Source organism: Camelina sativa, chromosome 11 (assembly GCF_000633955.1).
Source record: "Camelina sativa cultivar DH55 chromosome 11, Cs, whole genome shotgun sequence".
Lineage (NCBI taxonomy): Eukaryota > Viridiplantae > Streptophyta > Magnoliopsida > Brassicales > Brassicaceae > Camelina > Camelina sativa.
In genome coordinates, this window is record NC_025695.1 from 34,857,411 (window position 1) to 34,876,065 (window position 18,655).

The 18,655-nt window shown below is 32.4% G+C and overlaps 4 protein-coding genes across 4 annotated transcripts; 1 reads left to right on the top strand and 3 right to left on the bottom strand.

Moving 5' to 3' along the window:
* LOC104725166 (WPP domain-containing protein 1-like) lies at positions 5,189–6,024 on the top strand. Its single transcript, XM_010443779.2, has one exon. The coding sequence runs from the start codon at positions 5,322–5,324 to the stop codon at positions 5,820–5,822; it is 501 nt and encodes a 166-aa protein (XP_010442081.1). The 5' UTR covers positions 5,189–5,321; the 3' UTR covers positions 5,823–6,024.
* On the bottom strand, positions 8,105–8,461 carry LOC109127594. Its single transcript, XM_019232549.1, has one exon. It carries the CDS (start codon positions 8,420–8,422, stop codon positions 8,189–8,191), a length of 234 nt encoding a protein of 77 aa, XP_019088094.1. The 5' UTR covers positions 8,423–8,461; the 3' UTR covers positions 8,105–8,188.
* LOC109127590 lies at positions 13,128–13,629 on the bottom strand. Its single transcript, XM_019232540.1, has one exon. It carries the CDS (start codon positions 13,482–13,484, stop codon positions 13,242–13,244), a length of 243 nt encoding a protein of 80 aa, XP_019088085.1. The 5' UTR covers positions 13,485–13,629; the 3' UTR covers positions 13,128–13,241.
* Positions 14,487–15,025, bottom strand: LOC109127564. The gene has a single exon (XM_019232515.1). It carries the CDS (start codon positions 14,966–14,968, stop codon positions 14,726–14,728), a length of 243 nt encoding a protein of 80 aa, XP_019088060.1. The 5' UTR covers positions 14,969–15,025; the 3' UTR covers positions 14,487–14,725.

An 18,655-nucleotide genomic window follows, 5' to 3' on the forward strand; every position in this document is an offset into this window, starting at 1 on the left:
TGATCTTGGTAAACCCCAGACTCGTGGCATACTATTGATTAGGGCCCAAAGATTTTGCTTACGGAGATTGACAGTGGAAACCATAAGAGAGAAGCGATTGTGTTCTGCAGCCCTTACACAGAATTACGGCGGTAATGCAACCGGCACATCATCGATTCCCAAATCCAGATCTTGCATAGATGTTCTCAAATTGTCACTCATTTTGGTAATCAGAGACTGAGTGTAGTATAACAGAAAAGAGAGGGAATAAAAACAGAGTTGTTGTTGGGATTTAAAGTTGTTTGGCCATGGCGGTTTTCGATGGTAGTTATCAACCGAGAAAAAAGGGAACCGAAAACTGCCATGGAAAGTACCAGACAGAAAGAAACCATCAATTTGTCTCTTAGAAAGATCCAAATCGAACGGAAAAAACACTCCGTAGAGAAACACACAATCGACGGCGACCATAACTGCCATCGCACAGGAAATCGCCTTTTTCAAAGAGAAAAGACGCCATTTTCTCCCCCTCTCCCCCCCCCCAAAGTTTCGAATCTTCAAATTCCCAATTAATTAACGTTTATCTAATTAATTTATAATTTTGTTTAGAATGTTTTTTCTTTTTCTTACGTTTTATACAATTTAGAACTTAATTATATTATATTTGTTATTAGATAGAATATAAAATTTTAAAACACTTACTTTTGTTTTCTATAATTAAACAGAGGTATATGTCTATATGGTATGCTAGTGTATATTTTTATGTGTATACAATTTTTTTATTTTTTAGAATATTAAGAAGTATGTGTAATAATTTGTAGTTCACATATTAAATAATTTATAAGTTAATTTTCCAAACTATGACTACAAATCTATAGTATATGAAATAAACTAATAGTACTAGTGTTGGTTCTATAGTCCAAACCCGCCATGCTAGGCGGATCACGCAACATGTTTAAAGATTTTTTATCTGCAAAAACTAATCATACAAAATCCGTGAAAGGAAAATATAGTATGTGAGGCTAAAAGTCACTTTTTATCAAATCAATTTTTCAATTTTTTATCAAGTAAAGAACAATATTTGGATTCACGGGTTTACTTTCACGGATCTAAGGGTGAACTTCTAATATAAGGAAATAAAATCTATATACATTTGCAATTATGTTTGTTACCTTTTAAAACACTTAGTTTCTATATAAAAAATCGAATATAAGTAAAGTTAATTTGTTTATTAAATTAATTATTTAATATTAATGTCATGTTTGTAAATAGGTTCCAACTTCAAGATTTATTTGCTAAATGTCTCTAGAAATGTATATATAGATATTTTTGAAATACGTTTGATCGAGAAGTTTTATTTTTTTTAATATTATTGATTTAAAAACAAAATTAGAAAGAGAAATAAAGGTAAATATGAAATAGAAAAAATATGTATATCCTTTATATTATAAAGCACAAGTCATTGTGCCAATAAAAACTTGACATATCAGTAAAACAACAAAACTAATTAAAAAGAATATGTAAAACAAAAAATGATCCGAAAAAAAAAAAGAAAAAAAAAACAATTACCATATTTCATTTTACAAATAACTGCAACAAGAAAAAAAAAAAATCTCTTTTACAACTGCCTCCCCCACGATCTCACATCATATCCATTTAATTCTTCACCAACATGATTTCATACCAAAACTTTTTTTATAAAATCTCTTCATTTTCCTTAGTCCCAACAACCCAAAATCAAGAAATCTCAAATCTTTCACTATTTTTCTCTCTGTTTTGCAACTACTTCCATTTTACTTTTCTTCACCATGAATTGAGTTCGTTTTGCTTGACATGTTATCCTTTTTTCTAATGTAAGAAATGTGATTATGGTTATTATCTTTTGCTCTTGATCTAATATAAATTTTTTTTGTCTCTCCCTCTTTATCTCAAATCTGTCGACATAGAAGGTAGAAAAAAAATGTTTATTGTATTTTGCTTTTATACAATCCAACAGAAGGAACGAGATTGAAAACCAAAAGAACATAAACTATTGGCAAAAAGGTATGATTCTTCACTATCAAAGCTGACATCCATAAGTTTTGTCTACTAACTGTTTGTAAAAATGGGTGACACAAAATTTTGTTTAATACAGCAGCATAAGAACGTGTTACGGCTCTTACATAACTCTTTTTTACTAAAATTTATTAGAACTCTACTGTCTTTTGCTGTATAACACCAAGGATTGATTCCTTTCACCTTTTTCTTTCAAGTCTTTTAATAAATTATTCTTTGCAAAGTTCTCATTAAACAATCATTTTTCGTGTGTGCAGATTGTATCAAATTCAAGAGTAAAAAAAGCATGCCTCATTTTCTAAGGTTTGTTTTACGAATAAATTTGAACAGTTTTCATTTCACTTGCATGATATTGATATATAGCTATATCCATAATCCATGTCTGTTCAGGCCCGGCTCTAGGGGTGTGCTAGGTGTGCTAGTGCACCAGGTCCCGCTTTCTGACTATTTTTTTCTTTACATTTTAGGGTCCTAAATTTTTAGATAATTGCAAAATAGGGTCCATTTTTTTAACTTATCAAATATCTAAGCCTATAATTTTATGAAAGCTTCAACATAGAACAGGGTCCAATAATATATTGAGTCGGGCCTGTGTCTGTTAAGTATCAATCTTTGCTTAGATTAATTCACGGCTGACTAATGATTCTTATGCTAGCTTATGATCGATATATATATATAGATATGTTTATTAACTCATTTAGCAAATCGAGATATAATTAGTTCTGTAATGTCTCATAACCACTTCACCTCTGAATTTTTTTTTTTTTTTTAAATAAGTTTTGAGAAAATAACCCACTGTAATCTCAAGTTTATTTAAGAAAATTAGAAGTTTTCTTATGTTATCAGAAAACTTGAACTTTTAGATCATAATTTTGTTTTAATCGAGTGGAATTTTACATAGCTCATCATTATCATTAACAGAAAACATTTTATTCACTCATGTAAAATCAATCTTGTTTCTTTCCCCGAACTACGTACGGGTGGTATACTAGTAATCCAATAAACCTCCAAAATTATTAATCCAAAAAAAACAACCTCTACAATTATTTATTCGTCTATCCATTTTACAAAATCTAAAGTTTAACAGCATATATATTTAAAAGATTTTATCAAGATTTAAAATTATGATTTTCTATCTTTTTCTTTAACATTTATTTTTGGTGATGTTGAATCATCATAATTTATAAACACATAAAATTAATAAGATTGTAGATTATTTTATGCATTTTCTGTGATTTCTTTTCAAAATGAAAACATATTATAAATTAAAAAATATGTATTTAAAATACCACACCGGTTAAAATTGTTATACTTTAGATTCATATTATAAATAAGATCAAAATAAATTTAAATATGAAAGAATAAAAAAAATATAACTTAACAAACATCACTACAAGAAAACATAACAGTTTCCGACGGTCAAATCAGTCGGGAAACGGTCGAAAACAAACATTTCCAACCATTAACTGATGACGGTAAATTGGTCGGAAATCGCTGGTCGGAAATTTATTTGGTTGGAAATCCGTCAGAAATTTCCAACCGAAAAGATGGTTGGAAATTCGTTGGTGATAAACGGTCAGAAATTTGTCAGAAATATTTCACCGATTTCGAACGATTTAAAAGTTGTAGGAACAAAATTACCGACGATTTTCCAGCCGAAATATTTTCCTACCAAAAGTATTAAAATGTATGGATGCTAATAATTGATATTTAAAATTTTTATATCAAATTAAAATAAAATAAGAAATGTTACATAAATTAAAATTAGAAAGGCAAAATAAATAAGTCAAATTGTCAATTAAAACCAGAAAAATAGTTTTGAAATCTCAACAAAATTAAAGAAACTAAAATAATACACTTAGTTAAATTAAACTATTAATCTACTCTTGAGTTTCATCTTCATCTTCTTCTTGGATCTACTTTACTCTTTTCCTTTTTCTTCAATGGAGTTTCACACAAGGTCACTACATTGAATTCTCCATGTTTTGATTTCATGACCAAATCTGCATAAAAGAGAATGAGCACTTGAAATCACAAAAGAGAGTACATGACCTAAGAATCTAATTCTTGATTCTATAAACAAAAAAAAACTAAACCATAGATCTGGAAAAAAAAATCCAATTCATTTTGAAACCCTAATTTTGATTTTAAAATCAAAGTTTCTAATTTGGATTCTCTGAGTAGAGCATCAAAATCAATGAAACTGAAAACTCTAGTTAAACAGGTGTTCTTATGAAATCAACAAAATTGAAATCAATTCAAAGAATCTAAATATTTAAACATCTATGATGAAAGAAAAAATAACCTAAGCTGGTTTGGATCTGTGAGACTTGTCTTCCTTCTCTCCTGTACCATCAATTGATTCATCTGCTTTGAAAGATTTTGGTAAGAAAAAAAAAGAGATTTTGGTAAGAGAAGATGAAGAACGAAGAGATAGAGTAAAAAAGATAAAGAATGAAAATATAGAGAGAATGAGGGTTGCCTTTAATTAGGGTTGTTAGAATAATTTTTGTCGGAAAACGGTTGGTAAAAACCGACAGATATATTTGTTTGAGATTTCGTCGGAAATTACCGACCGATTTCCAATCGTTTTGAAAGGTCGGAAATTACTGACGAATTCTCGACCAAAATTTCAAAGCGGTTGGAAAATTGGTCAGAAAACAGTCGGTAAATACTGACGGATATATTAGTTGGAATGTTTGTCAGAATTTACCGACCGATTTCCAATCATTTAAAGAGGTTGGAAATTACCGACCGATATTCAACCGAATTTTATATTCGTCAATTAACGGTTGGAAATTAGTCGAAAATTTTACTGACCAATAAATCGGTCGGAGATTTGGTCGGAATTAACAATGTTTTCTTGTAGTACATGTAACTTCCTTACCAAAAGAAAACATCATAACTTAAAAATTTATATCTAGTTGAACTTTTTGTTTTTAGTCGAACCATTTTATTATACCGGATAGAAAATTTAGATTATAAACATTTTCCATCGTTTTATTTTTTCTACATCGAGAATTTATTTAATATTTAAAATACAAAAAAAATCTTTAAAATGACAAAAAAGAAAAAAAAAATCTTTAAAATGTAAATCAGGCCTAAAAAACGATGGCTTTCAGTTTTATATTTACAACAAACGAATAAAACGCAACGCACCACCCCCAATCTATTAAACGACATCGTACCAAATCCCTCTTTATAAGTAGTAATCTATCACTCCCACACAACAACAAACAAATCACACCCAGAAATTTTCAAAATCCCTAAAAAGGTTTTCAAATTCAAAAATGGCCGAAGCCGACACCACCACCACATCCCCGCCGCAGATCCCAGAATCAGAAACCTCCACCACATTACCAACAACGGAGAAGAAAGATTCAAACAACGAGACGGAGAAGAATCCGAATCCGGGAACCATCTCGCTCCGAATCTGGCCGCCGACTCAGAAAACTCGCGACGCCGTGGTCAAACGCCTGACCGAAACACTCTCAACCGAATCAATCCTATCCAAGAGATACGGAACCCTCGACTCCGAAGAAGCCTCCTCCGTGGCGAGATCAATCGAGGACGAGGCTCACGCCGTCGCTTCCGCCGCCGTGGTAGGTGATGACGATGGGATCGAGGTCCTCAAGGTTTATTCCAAAGAGATCAGTAAACATATGCTTGAATCGATGAAAGCTAAGAAGACCCCTGCACCAAAGGCCGGTGGTGGTGGTGGTGATGAAGAAGAAGAAACTGAATTAGCCGCAGAGTTGGGTTCGGTGAAGCTTGATGAAGACAAGGCTTGAGTTTGGTGTTCTAACTATCTTTTTTTTTATTTTGTTGCTTAGAATTCGTATGAGATTATCTCAAGACTTCTTGTAGTGTGATGATGACTTGTTGATTTCGCAATTTGAATGCTTTTGGTTTCTTACTCATGGTAATTAACGAGTTAAGTGAAGTTGTCGCTTGCTTTATCGTTAATTAGATTATATATGTGGTTTGCTTGAACTCGTTCATCTAAGCCCTTTTGACATCAAAATCATCAAATCATCTTATAGTTTTCAAGTTTGATCATTTGAATTAGGTTGTTGGTTTATGTGTGCATTGGGGGCAGTTCAATAGTTTTGTTCTTGGAATTAGAGAAATCAGCCTTTTTGATTTGTCTGACTCTCATTGTCTTTTACTCTTTATTGGTTTTGGAGACTTGGAATTTGAAACCTTATTAGTTTTTGAATTTAAAAGTTCGATTTAAACATGTGTTTTTAGTGCAGAAACAATCTAGTCAATAGTATAAAGCTTAAGAAATGTGTAACTGGGTACATGATTACACTTAACACTACTAGTAGTAATACCTGGTAATCTTCTGTTTCTTCGATTATCTGATTGTTTGCTATATGTATATGATAGTCCTCGTTTATTATATGAACTTCAGAGTCCGATATAAAAAGAAAACAATTAGGAGACGACTCACACTAGAGAGAGCGAAGTTAATACTATATCAAATTCAAGTGGTCGTGATACCAACAATTGTGATGCTGTGACTGTATGACAGTATCTAAGATAATTGATACGGTGGGTGATGATGAGATTTGGTACTTTTTTCAATAATATTTCTAAAATTTTATTGGTAAAATGAAAATGAAAATGAAAAGAAACGAAGTCTCACAAACAAAAGCAATTTAAATTTTTTTCACTAATGCCATTTTTGGTTTCTTCTTTTTCCGATTGCCATAAGCCTAACTCGAAAAGATATTTTTGTCTTTGTGTAAATGAACATATTTTTTATTAAACAAAAGACATCAAAATTAAAAGCAGCGAGACTTTTTAGTTTCTTCTACCAAACTCTATCTTCATCTCTTTCATATGTGACCATAGAGTTACTTGCCGCCGACAACCAACCTATTTCATCTGTTGGTCTTGACGACGCTGTCGATATTGCCGTCAAGAGTCGAGATGCTTCCAACAAAGCCCAAAGAAGCCGAAGATGGTTCTCTTGAAGTCGGAGATGCTTCCATCGAGGCTGAAGATGCCTCTGTCCAGACTGGAGATGATCCATGTGTGAATCGAACTTCATGTGTCAAGTCAAAGGTATGATACACCATGAATTGTTTTATACTTCCAATTCCCATTATTAGGGTTTTGTCCAATTCTTCAATTTTGTCCTTCAACAGTCTCAAAAAATCTATTGTGCCTGCAACAGAGGACAAAAGACCTAGGATCGGAACGCAAACAAGGGCTCTCTTCTTGGAACCCACCATGTAAGTTTTTAATGGACCAGATCTACTATGTACCAACTCGTCTACCGTTATTTTTTCCATCACTTGAATAACTCGTCCAGTGGACTAATTATGATGTTATGTCCATTCTTCTGTTTCCTAATTTGTTGTCCATCCTATATGTTTCATGTCTTGTACTTCATTCAAGGATGTGTGCTACATCACCGATGGACCAAATTTACTTTTCAGCTAGGTTTTGTCTTTTCTCTCTCAATGGACCATAACCAATAAACCAAACTTGTCCATTTTACTAACTAATTTTGTCCATTCTGCAGATTTTTTGAAACCAGAACTGTTCAACCAGAAGATGAAACAAGTGATGCACCTATAGAAGACATCATTCATGATCTAGCCAGGTTACACTATCGACCACACAATTTATGTAGATGGACTAGATCCAATGGACAAGATTCAGTGGAGCAGATCCTGTGGACCAGATTCGATGGACAAGATCCAGTGGAGCAGATCCTGTGGACCAGATCCGGTGGACCAGACATTTTTGTTCGTCGTCAACATTGTTTTCAACGAAACCCATCCACAAAACCAATAAATTCTTTGTTTTCTCTCAAATCTATTTTGTTTTTGATGTTATTTGTTTAATATTAATAGTATAGATTAATACACATTTCTCAGACTAGGGTTAATTTAGTCTTCTTACATCTTCTTCTTTTGTAAATAAATGGTATTTCTTATAAGGAATAAGAAAAATGGTATTTTTGAAAAGTTTTTTTTGAGAAAAATGGCATTTTTGGCCAAAATAGCTAGAAAGTAGGAACTCCTTGAAAAAAAAAAAAAAAACACTCTTCTTTTATCTTTTGTTTGGCCGAAAAAAAAAATGAAATAATCCAACAAACAAAAAAACACACACACACGTCGAAAGATGTGGTAGTTGTGGATTAGTGACCAGTTCCTCTTCCGCTCGGTCCAGACGCTAAGATCCTCATTAAAGGACGTCGACTGTACGAGCTGTTCTTCACCTTCATGATGGTCACCGTCGATTGATCATGGCCGTTGATATCTCTAAACGACTCCGATCGTACGGCTCTGCAATCCACTCTCTCAAACATTAACGACGAACCCACCAATAAGAAGATCATATACCACAGCATGAACATATTCTTTTTCTCCATTTTTGAAACTTTTTTTTTTTGTTTCTTTCTCTTTGGATCACAAAGAATGCTTCGTGATTTTTTTTGTGTGTGAGATTGTGTGTGCGTGCATAAACTTTAAATAAGGAGCATCAATTCTTGACCAAGTATCAACGACTATTTCATTAATTGTGGTTATCGCGTTTTTACATGTTGAGTCAGACTCTTCAGGTTTTTGATCGTTTACTATTTATATAATAAGCCAGACAAAACAAATTAATATGAATATGTATTCATATTACAAGTGAATATCTAATGAGTTTCTCCAACCACCTGCTTCTCCACAAGAGATGTTTGTTGAACTCTGTCTCTGTATATGACTTTCATAAAATGTTGAAAAAAGACATTTGTTTCCTAAGAAATAATAAGTAACAAATGAAAAAAATAGTTAGCAAACACGTTGTTAAAGACGAAATATTATTGGTTAGTAGGAGATCAAATGGGTTTTCATATTGAGTGTGACCTGTCAATTTTTTACTTTTATATTTAATTTCTTCGTGGATTAACACGGTGTGAAGTCATAATAGAACCGATTCACGTTCGTTAGGATCGCCAAAAAGGGAACAATATCAAAACGGTGAAATTTTAGCTGCTGACGAGTGACGACTGATGGACGTGTTCACCACTGCACGCTCTTAACCAAATATGTTTCAACTTTGCTTTTGTTTTGAAAACACAGCTGTGGATTGGTAATATCATATTTTAAAAGACAAATTAAATGAGCAAGAATGTTTTTTTTTCTTGATTCCTTTCGTATCATTTCAGAGCAAAAGTTTCTTAGCGTGGAGGTTATACAATTCTATCAACTTCATAAAATAAAGAATGATATTTAGAGTAAAATGTTTCTCCAACAAATTATGAGAAATAAGAGCATACATATTAAATTTCGTTTACCAATATCTAACAATTTTAAACTAATATTTGATATTATATTTTATTATATAAAGTTTGGTTTTAATATTATTTGGAATCTAAAATTTGTTTCTGTAGTATATATTTTTAGTTTTGTTTGAATATGTAAAAAAAAATTTAATAATTAAGATTCACCCGTATGATTGTTTTTTTTTCAACAAAAAATTAGCTCAGAAGAGCCAATAGAATGGAAAACTGTTTACAAACAAGACATTACGCGGAGAAGTACGCGCTTGGCGTGCCAAAGAATGCGCATTTACATTTGCATTTCTAGAAACAAAAGATAAAGAGAAAGAAGAAAATTCCTCTCTGTCACTCTTGATGTCGTCGAGGTATGTCGAAAATGCCGGCCAGTCATGAGGAGAAGACACCATCTTCACCAAGTCTGAACAGTCCATGTCAAAAGCCACATCACAAAAACCATGTCCGATCATACAACGCATAGCCCACTAAAAAGCTTCGACTTCGGCATGCAAGGGAGAAAGACTCCGTCGGAAATTCTTAGCCCCCATGGTTGGCGTCGGATCCTGAAGTTGGGTACAAATCCATCCTGCGCCTACAAATGAGTCACCCGCCTTCCAAGGGCCATCAATAAAACAACGGTAGCCTGAATAACTAGCAGAAAGAGGACTTGCAGACGTCCTAAGCCTTGGGTTAGAGTCGGGTTGAGTGGTATTGAGATCCTCATCTGCACCCTCCTCCTGGGCCTGCTGCCAAGTTGTAGCCTCGCCTTCCGCCACCCGAATAATCTCCTCAGGCCGCTCAAATTCATTCTCGAAAACTCTTGCGGTCCTTGCTTTCCATATGTACCACAAGATCTAAGGAAAGACCGAAACATTAGAACTCGGATTCTTAGGACCCAAAAAATGATCCAAATATTATTATAATATTATTTTTAATAACTCGTATGAATTATTATAGTATTATTTTTATAATATAACACCATATGAACGAAGAGTTTTTAAATATAAGAATTTAGTTAAGAGATACAATTAAATTAGAAATATATTATAAAAATTCAATTTTGTGTGTTATTGACTTTTTTAAAAAATACAATATTATGTAAATGTAAATATTATTAAAAATTGAGAAAAAATTAAGAAGCAGTGTCTGAGGACGACAAATCAGCATTTTTAAGAGAATGTTTCACTATCAATATATAGGGGATTCAACTTTCTTTTGCTTCTCTAAAAATTCAGTTTCCTTCTACTTCCTCTGCTGTGTGCTGCTTTGATCCACCTTGAGATTGAGAAGCTTGTGTTGTGAAGAAGATAATAAACGTATGAGGTTTGAATTGTTGATGGTGTGAGGACTGTTTGGGTCTGCCATTGGTTGGCATGTTGTTGTAGAAGTCTGTCAACAACTTAACCTCCGACTTGATTTTTGTTCTTTCGATAGTAAGCTTCTCCAGACATTGAGAGGCATCTTGAAGTTGTCGCTCTAATTCTTGAACAATAATACACAAAGATAGAGACACACATAAGTATAAGTTGTGAGTGTATTAAATTTATCATAGCAGTATTGTACAAATTTATGTTAACATTTTTGAAGTACATTTTCTGTTTTAAATTTTTATTTATAGATTTGCATAATTAATCATTTTCCATTTGAGTATATATTAAAACTTGGATGAAATATCTATATTAATATTTTTGAAGTACATTTGATATTTTACCTTTAAAATTATATTTATTTAACATTTTATTTACAAAATTAGTCTCTAAAAATTACATTAAAAATATAATAAAATATAGGAAATTCTTTACAATTTGAGTAGATAAACAATCCCTATATAACTACTGGAATAAGTTAAGCCATATTTTGTGCAGATTGTGTAAACTAACAATTAAATTAAAGATCACAATCTTCACTATTAAAAGATAATCATTTATTTATTCACAATATTTCGGATTTATTAGTTCCCTTACTAAAATTTGTGTATATCAAAATATAATTTCATGACCAAGAAAGTAGCAACGATTAATAAGGCAATGTTTATTGTGAAACTCTCCATACGCTAAATGAACATGCTCGAGAGATTGTACACAAGCAAATAAAAAAACTTTGTTTTCAGATTTATTTAAAACTTTAATAAAATTTGTTAAAAATGACTTTTTTGAAATACTTTTTTAAAAATACCTTTTTTTTTTAATATTTTCATTTTTACTCTCTTTTACACAATTACATAGAAAATGGGTATTTTGAAAATTCTCCAAACTTTAATCAGAGGTCCTCAAACATAAGCATGTAAGCAGGGGTAGAGCCAGTAAGGTGGGAGTAGAGTCAGCTGATCCCATTAAAAAAAATTATGGTATATTTTTACTTATAAATAACAAAATGCCCCCACAAATTTTGTATTTTGACCCATTAAATTTAAAACTTTCATGTTAACCCCAACAAATTTTACATTTTGACCCTATTAAAATAAAATTTGTACTTTGATCTTTCAAAAAATTTGTATTTTTACCCTTAAAAAAAATAAAATTTTATTTTGACCTTATAAATTTCACATATTTATCTTACTAGAAAAGAAAAAAATTCTTCCAACCCCTCTCAACTTTTGGTCTGACTCCACCACTGCATGTAAGTAAGTGATAATAGTCTAAATGAACATGCTAGAGAGATTTTACATAAGCATAACACAAATCATGTTCAGGGATTTAGCTAAAATGTTGGTCAGAAATCTTCAACCCTAAGCATGTAAATGAAAGCTTGAATCAAAATCACCAGAAATCATCCTCATGGCATAGATATATATGTTCAATATTAAACTGATCATACCTCGGCCTCGCTGCATGAGGAGTCAACGTCGTCTTTCTCCATAATGTCCTTAAGAAGAAGAAAGAAATCATGCGCCTTTCGAGATTTTTTTTTTATTTATTTCTTTCCTTTAATTTTATGTTTTCTAGCTAAAAAACAGTATTAGCACAAACATGTTAGTGATTTTTAATATTTAACAGTGCTTTCGTATATTATTGCAAAAATATTTTATATTATCAATATAGGTAATATAAATTAGGGTTGGGCAAGGAACGGGTACCCTTTAATTTTCTCATACCTTTTATCCGACCCGACCCTAACGGGTAATAGAAAAAAATTACTCGTACACGACCCTTAAATAACGGGTACCCGGAAAAAAATAATTGACCTTTTAAATACCCGATCCGGTACCCTTACCCGGAAAATACATATCCGACCTTTTACCCTTTAATTGTATGCAACATATAAGTCCAAAAATTAGAAAATTACAAACTTTAAAATAAAATAAAATATTAATTCAATTGGGCGTCGTATATATCATTTCAGTTGGACTAAGTTAAACTTAGGCTTTAACTTTAACTCTATAATATCTTTATAAATTAATAATAAATAATAATGATACAAAATATTAAAGGGTATTTACAGGTCGGGTAACAGAACGGGTATAGGGACGGGTATTGAAAACTAAACTAATACCCTATACTCGTCCTTTACTCACGAGTAATATAATTATAATACCCTTTACTCGACCCTAAAGCTGCGGATACCCTTTTTTTTGGGACGGTACGAGCCGAGTAACGAGTCGAATACGAGTAATGGGTATTAGTGCCCAGGCCTAATATAAATCACTATTTTAGTAATCATTTGTTGTTACTTATGTATAGATTTCTTTTTAGTGATATGTTTAGAAATTTTATATATTTTTGTTTAAAATATTTTAGTAAATTTTGAATTGATATTTATAGAAATAATTATTGCGTGCGTTACAATCTACTTGAAAGAATAATTCTTTTCTTCTAATTTTTTTGTGGCTGAAACAAAAGCTTTCCCTTTATACACACACACACACAAAAAGAAACTAATTAAGACAACGCAAAAAACACCATCGATCAAAAGCGGTAGTTGTTGATCAGTGACCAGGTCCTCTTCTGCTTGGCCCAGACGCTAACCGGTAAACAAAGCTCTTCACCAAAGGACGTTGACTTGTCCAGTTGTTATTCACTTCCATGGTCACCGGGGATTGCTCATGTCCTTTAATATTTCTCAACGACTTCGATGGTAAAGCTCTGCAGCAATTAACTCCTTCAAACATCAACGACGATCCCACTAATGCCAAAATTATACATAGCACAAACACATTGTTCTTCTCCATTTTTGTGTATAATTTTGTTTAGTTCTTCCCCTAGATTCTTTCTTTGGCTCTCTCTATTATACTTGTTCTCTTTATCTTTGAGAATAAGTAGTTTGGATTCGTGATCTTTTGTATATTATATAAAATGCGATTGTTATGTGCGCGTTTATGCGAAGGGCATTATTTATTGACCGAGAATGTTTGACTATGTCATTTTGTGTATCGCGTTTTCGCATATTTAATTGAAGTCTTTCATGTTTTCAATCTTTTACTATTTATATATAATTCAGAGATGAACAAAACAATTGACGTGTATTCATATTATAACGAGTTTATCAAACTACCAGCTTGGCCACAAAGATTTGTTTGTTGAACTTTATGACTTTCATAAGAAGTTGAAAAAAAATCACCGAAATATTGAGAAGCAAGTGGTGAAATGGAAAAAAGTCTCAGAAAAGTAAAACTTGAAAATAAAAACATCAAAGGAATGGTTGACATTCCCAACACGACTAGTTGTGTCACCTTTGATTTTTTTTTTTTTTTGACATTCACAACAAGTCAAAGAATACGAAAGAAACAGTTTACTTGTATTCATCTTTATAAAAAGTTACTTTTAGTTAACGTGAGAGGCTTAACAAAGTACTTCAACGCAATATTATATATGTAGCACAGTGCTACTAGCACTAATAGTAGAGGGACGTGTAGACTAACATTGTTGTTGATTCCTTTTTTTTTTTTTGTGAATTTTAAGATTGTAGAGAAGTTTACTCCGTAAACACTTCGGTGTGTTTTTACTAGAGTTGACCAGATCAACCGATAAAAAAAAAAAATCGTTTAAGTCCGCTTGATAACAAAATGGTTTAGTTTTTAATGTTTAAATTGATAATCCTTACAAATTTATAGCCGCCTATTGTACAAGCGCACACCTATATCGTTTTTAAAAACATTTTGAACTAATTAGTATCAAATTCTTATACACAACTAGGAAATGCATCTGTTTCCTTTAAAACTGAATTGTTGATAAATATGAAACATTGTTTTACCATTACTATTACTTTGGAAAGAATAAAATAATCAAATATTTACATCGCGAAAGCTAGGAACTCACTGTTACAAGATAATTCTCTTTGAAAGAATCTACCTATTCTTTTCTTTTCTTTGGCTAAAACAAAACTTTTGATTTACACATTATAAAATATCTAACAAAAAGACAAAAAAAAAACATCGGAGGAGAAAAAGAAAAAAAAAGTGACAATTGTTGATTAGTGACCACGTCCCCTTCTGCTCGGCCCGGACGCTAACTGGTAAGCAAAACTCTTCCCCACAGTATGTTGACTTGTCGAGCTGTTCTTCACCTTCATGGTCGCTGAGGATTGATGATCATGTCCTTTAGTATATCTCAACGGCTTCGATCGTAGAGCTCTGCAATCAACTCTCTCAAGCATCAATGACGGTACAACTAGTAACAAGATCATATACAACACAAACACATTCTTCTTCTCCATTTTTAGAACTTTTTTTTTTTTTTTTGCTTTCGTTAGTTTCTTCTTCTTTTCTCTCTTCTTTACTTGTTTTCTTTTTAAGTTGAGGTTAAGTAAGAATAGCTTCGTGAATTTATATATATATGCGATTGTGTTAACGTGTGTAAGCGAAGGATTAATTCTTGACCAAGAATGTTTGACTCTTTGATTTTGTGTATCGCGTTTTTACATATTTAATTTGAAGTCATTCAATCTTTTACTATTTAATTATATATAAGCCGGACAAAACAAAATTATGTGTATTCATATTACAAGTGAATAACTAATGAGTTTCTCTAACTACCTGCTTCACCACAAGAGATGCTGTTGAACTCTGTCTCTCTATGACTTTCATTCAAAGTTGAAAAAAGACATCTGTTTAATTTGTAAGAAGTAAGAAAGTAGGAATTGAAAAATAGTTAGCAAAGACGTAAAAAGTGGAATTTTAATTGGTTAGTAGGAGACCAATGGGTAGACTTATTGAAGGAACAACAATTTTTTTCTTGAGTGTGTGAGATCTGTCAACTTTTGACTTTTTTTTATATTCTTCATAGTAGGTTAGGATTAACACGGTGTGATGTCATGATCAGATCGATTCACGTTCGTTAAGAGGGCAAAATTCAAAACGATGAAATTATAGTCGCTGCCGAGTGATGACGCGACATCATTTACCAACTTTTACTCTTAATATGTCCGTACCACTTCTTAACTTTTTATCTACTAGATTGGATGTCAAGAGTTTTAAAACAAATTGTTTAAAGTTGTTGATCTCTATGATTCAAGAACTTTATGAGTGGTCCTATGCTGATTTCCATTTGATAGAGTCAATACTGTCAGTCTTAGCCAATCGGTTTTGCTTTGAAAACGAAAACAAAACCAAAACCTAATTAAGTGAACCGAACCGAACTGAAGCGTTGTTAGTATGCCTAGGAGGCAAGGACTACTCGGCTGTTGTTAGTTGTATAGTTTCAAATTAACTTATGTTTCTCTACTTTCATAAATAAATAGGAGATATGTAAAATGTAGGAATGCCTTTCGTATAAAAGTATGATAGATCGTTGATGATCTGAACTTAATCAAAGAGAAGAACACCTTATATTCAATTAGAAATCAACAAGAGTTACACAGATTGGGAACTCAAATCGACTACAAACAATACTCAAATCTGTTATGCGACGATCAACATTGATCGTCTCCCAAGCACATCGCAAGGGACCTCAAGCACACACTTGATAGATTTACACACAGATTTTTTTTTTGGCAAACACACACAGATTAAGCATAAACTCTCTCGATACTCATCTCTCTTATTTATACTTTCAGATTGCAACTACAGACATTCCTATTGCATCAGAAGCTTCTCTAGTTCTCTTCCAAGTACCAACTCAAAGTCCACGTCATTAGCCTTCATTTAACAACACAACACTAGACCAAGTGACCAACCGTATCAAAGTATTGGCTAGAGGTAGGTAAAGGATCAATGAAGAGTAAGTGTTGCGATAACACAATATTTTTTTACTTACACCCGGCCTATAAAACAAAGTCGGAGATGAAGAGTTTACCAAACCAAAATACATGTTTTAATTTTGATATTTTTTACACTAAAAAAACAAATAATAAAACATCTCCAGAGGTGATAAACTCGTCAACGCGCGTAATTAGAAAATGCAGGTTTGTTCGAAAAAAAAATTAGAAAATGAAGATTAAAGATTAAAGATTTGTTTGAAACTCTTCATAACCAAATTCTTTTTTTTTTTTGGTTCAAAAATCTTCACATCCAATCTAGTGAGATGAAAAGTTAGACAAACCACTCTAGCAATTTCAACTCCGAATGAAGAGGGATAGAGTACACTGCTGACTTGGGCACCCAACCCATCATATCATTTAGGTACTATATATATATATATATATGTACTTGGTTTATGTTATGGAATTTGTAAGGCATCCAATTCAATTCGTTGGCCATCGACCAACATGAGATTAATTTAGGAGAACGGCATTTACATACTTCAAATAAGGGTCGTGGCGACAATACATGCATTGTGTACGTAACGTTGTTGATCCATATATTTACTAAGTTACCATTTCATACAAACTAATGTTTTTTTGCCATAAAAGATCTCTCCATATAGGAGAAGGAGAGTTACATTGCTTTTTCGCTCCTAACCAAGGGATCCTTATATATGAAGCAAGATGGAGGAAGCTTTTGTGTAATGTGTCTTGTTAAATGAGGAAATTGAAAAAAAAAATCATTTATAAAGGTCAAATCCCAGATAATTTTAGATTAAATCTGATGGATTTTGAAACCAAGGAAATAAATGAGCCAGTACCAATAAGCATTTTTGTTGAGCCAAGACCTAGTTTCTCGAAGAGGTTGGTCTGAGGGAAGTGGCGGATAGACAGTGGCGGATCCAGCCAAAGTTTTGATCAGGTGCAAAAAGAGCAAAAAGTTGTTTTAATGGAGATTTGAACCTCTGACCTCTTGAATTAGGTGTGCATTCATTACCACTACACCACTTTTATCAAGAAATTCAATGTAAAACCAAAGCGTTTTTATATTTCATCTGGTGTAGTTGTACCACCCCCAACTAACGTGGGTCCGCCCCTGCGGATAGATGGAGACACTTCAGGTTTGGTTTGAGTAATTGAGTATCAAATTTTATATACCATTCGATATCAAAAAAAACTGGTTCAAAATTAGACATGTCAATTAGGGCTAAAGTCTCTGGGCTGGCCCAATCTTCCCTTAAAAAATACCGGGTTCGGGGTTAAATATATATGTCCAAAAAAAATCAAGTCTTTCGGGCTCAGTTTGTTTGGGCTTAGTCCGACCGAGCTCGGACCAGCCTGAAAAACCCTTTAACAAATATATTTGTACTTTTTTATTAACATTTTTATTTGATTGCAATATTTGATTAGTGATTTATTGTAAATAAAGTTTAAAACTATAATCTTAGTTTTCATATTTACTTAATAACCTTGCTTAATACTTTTAAAATTTTTATCTATGATATTTTATATAAATTATATATTGTTTTGTTTGGTTAAAGTATAAAATTTTATTTATTTTTAAACTTTTTCTTTTAAATCAAGTTGGTTGTAGTGAATATAGATGAATTATTAAAATTTTGATTGATTTATTTTACATTGCATATTTAAACACTGCTTTTTAAGACTTATAAGTTTGAATTATTGATCGGTAAGATAAGTCCGAAAAAGCCCGAAAAGCCATGTAACCCTGTTAGAGGCGGACTTGAAGTTTGAAATATAAGTTCGGAAATATTTTGGACCGGGCCGGCTCAAAGATATGCGAACTTTACGGGTTTCGGGCCGGACCGGGGTGGACCAGCCCGATTAACACCCCTATTCAAAATTGAAATTTGAATTAATGAATTTTCGTTTGGTTTGTGCCCACACCTATTCTCTTTTAAATACTGTAAACAACATGACACATGCGTTAAACATCTTATGGCGTATCTTTATAATTTACATTTATAATCGCTTTTGCATTTAAATTAATCCCTTTAGAGATCTCGTTTTGGATTCCATATCATAGATAGATGTTAAGGTGTATATATAAGCACTTTATAAATGGCACCTTGAAAGCAACTCGTTGCACATGGTTTGTTGTGATCTATAACACGGCAACTCTGTTGATGGGCATACATGCCT

Bases quoted from the DNA above. Each gene is read 5' to 3' on its own strand.
- LOC109127590 (XM_019232540.1), bottom strand. From the start codon at position 13,484: ATGGAGAAGAACAATGTGTTTGTGCTATGTATAATTTTGGCATTAGTG.
- LOC109127564 (XM_019232515.1), bottom strand. From the start codon at position 14,968: ATGGAGAAGAAGAATGTGTTTGTGTTGTATATGATCTTGTTACTAGTT.
- LOC109127594 (XM_019232549.1), bottom strand. From the start codon at position 8,422: ATGGAGAAAAAGAATATGTTCATGCTGTGGTATATGATCTTCTTATTG.
- LOC104725166 (XM_010443779.2), top strand. From the start codon at position 5,322: ATGGCCGAAGCCGACACCACCACCACATCCCCGCCGCAGATCCCAGAA.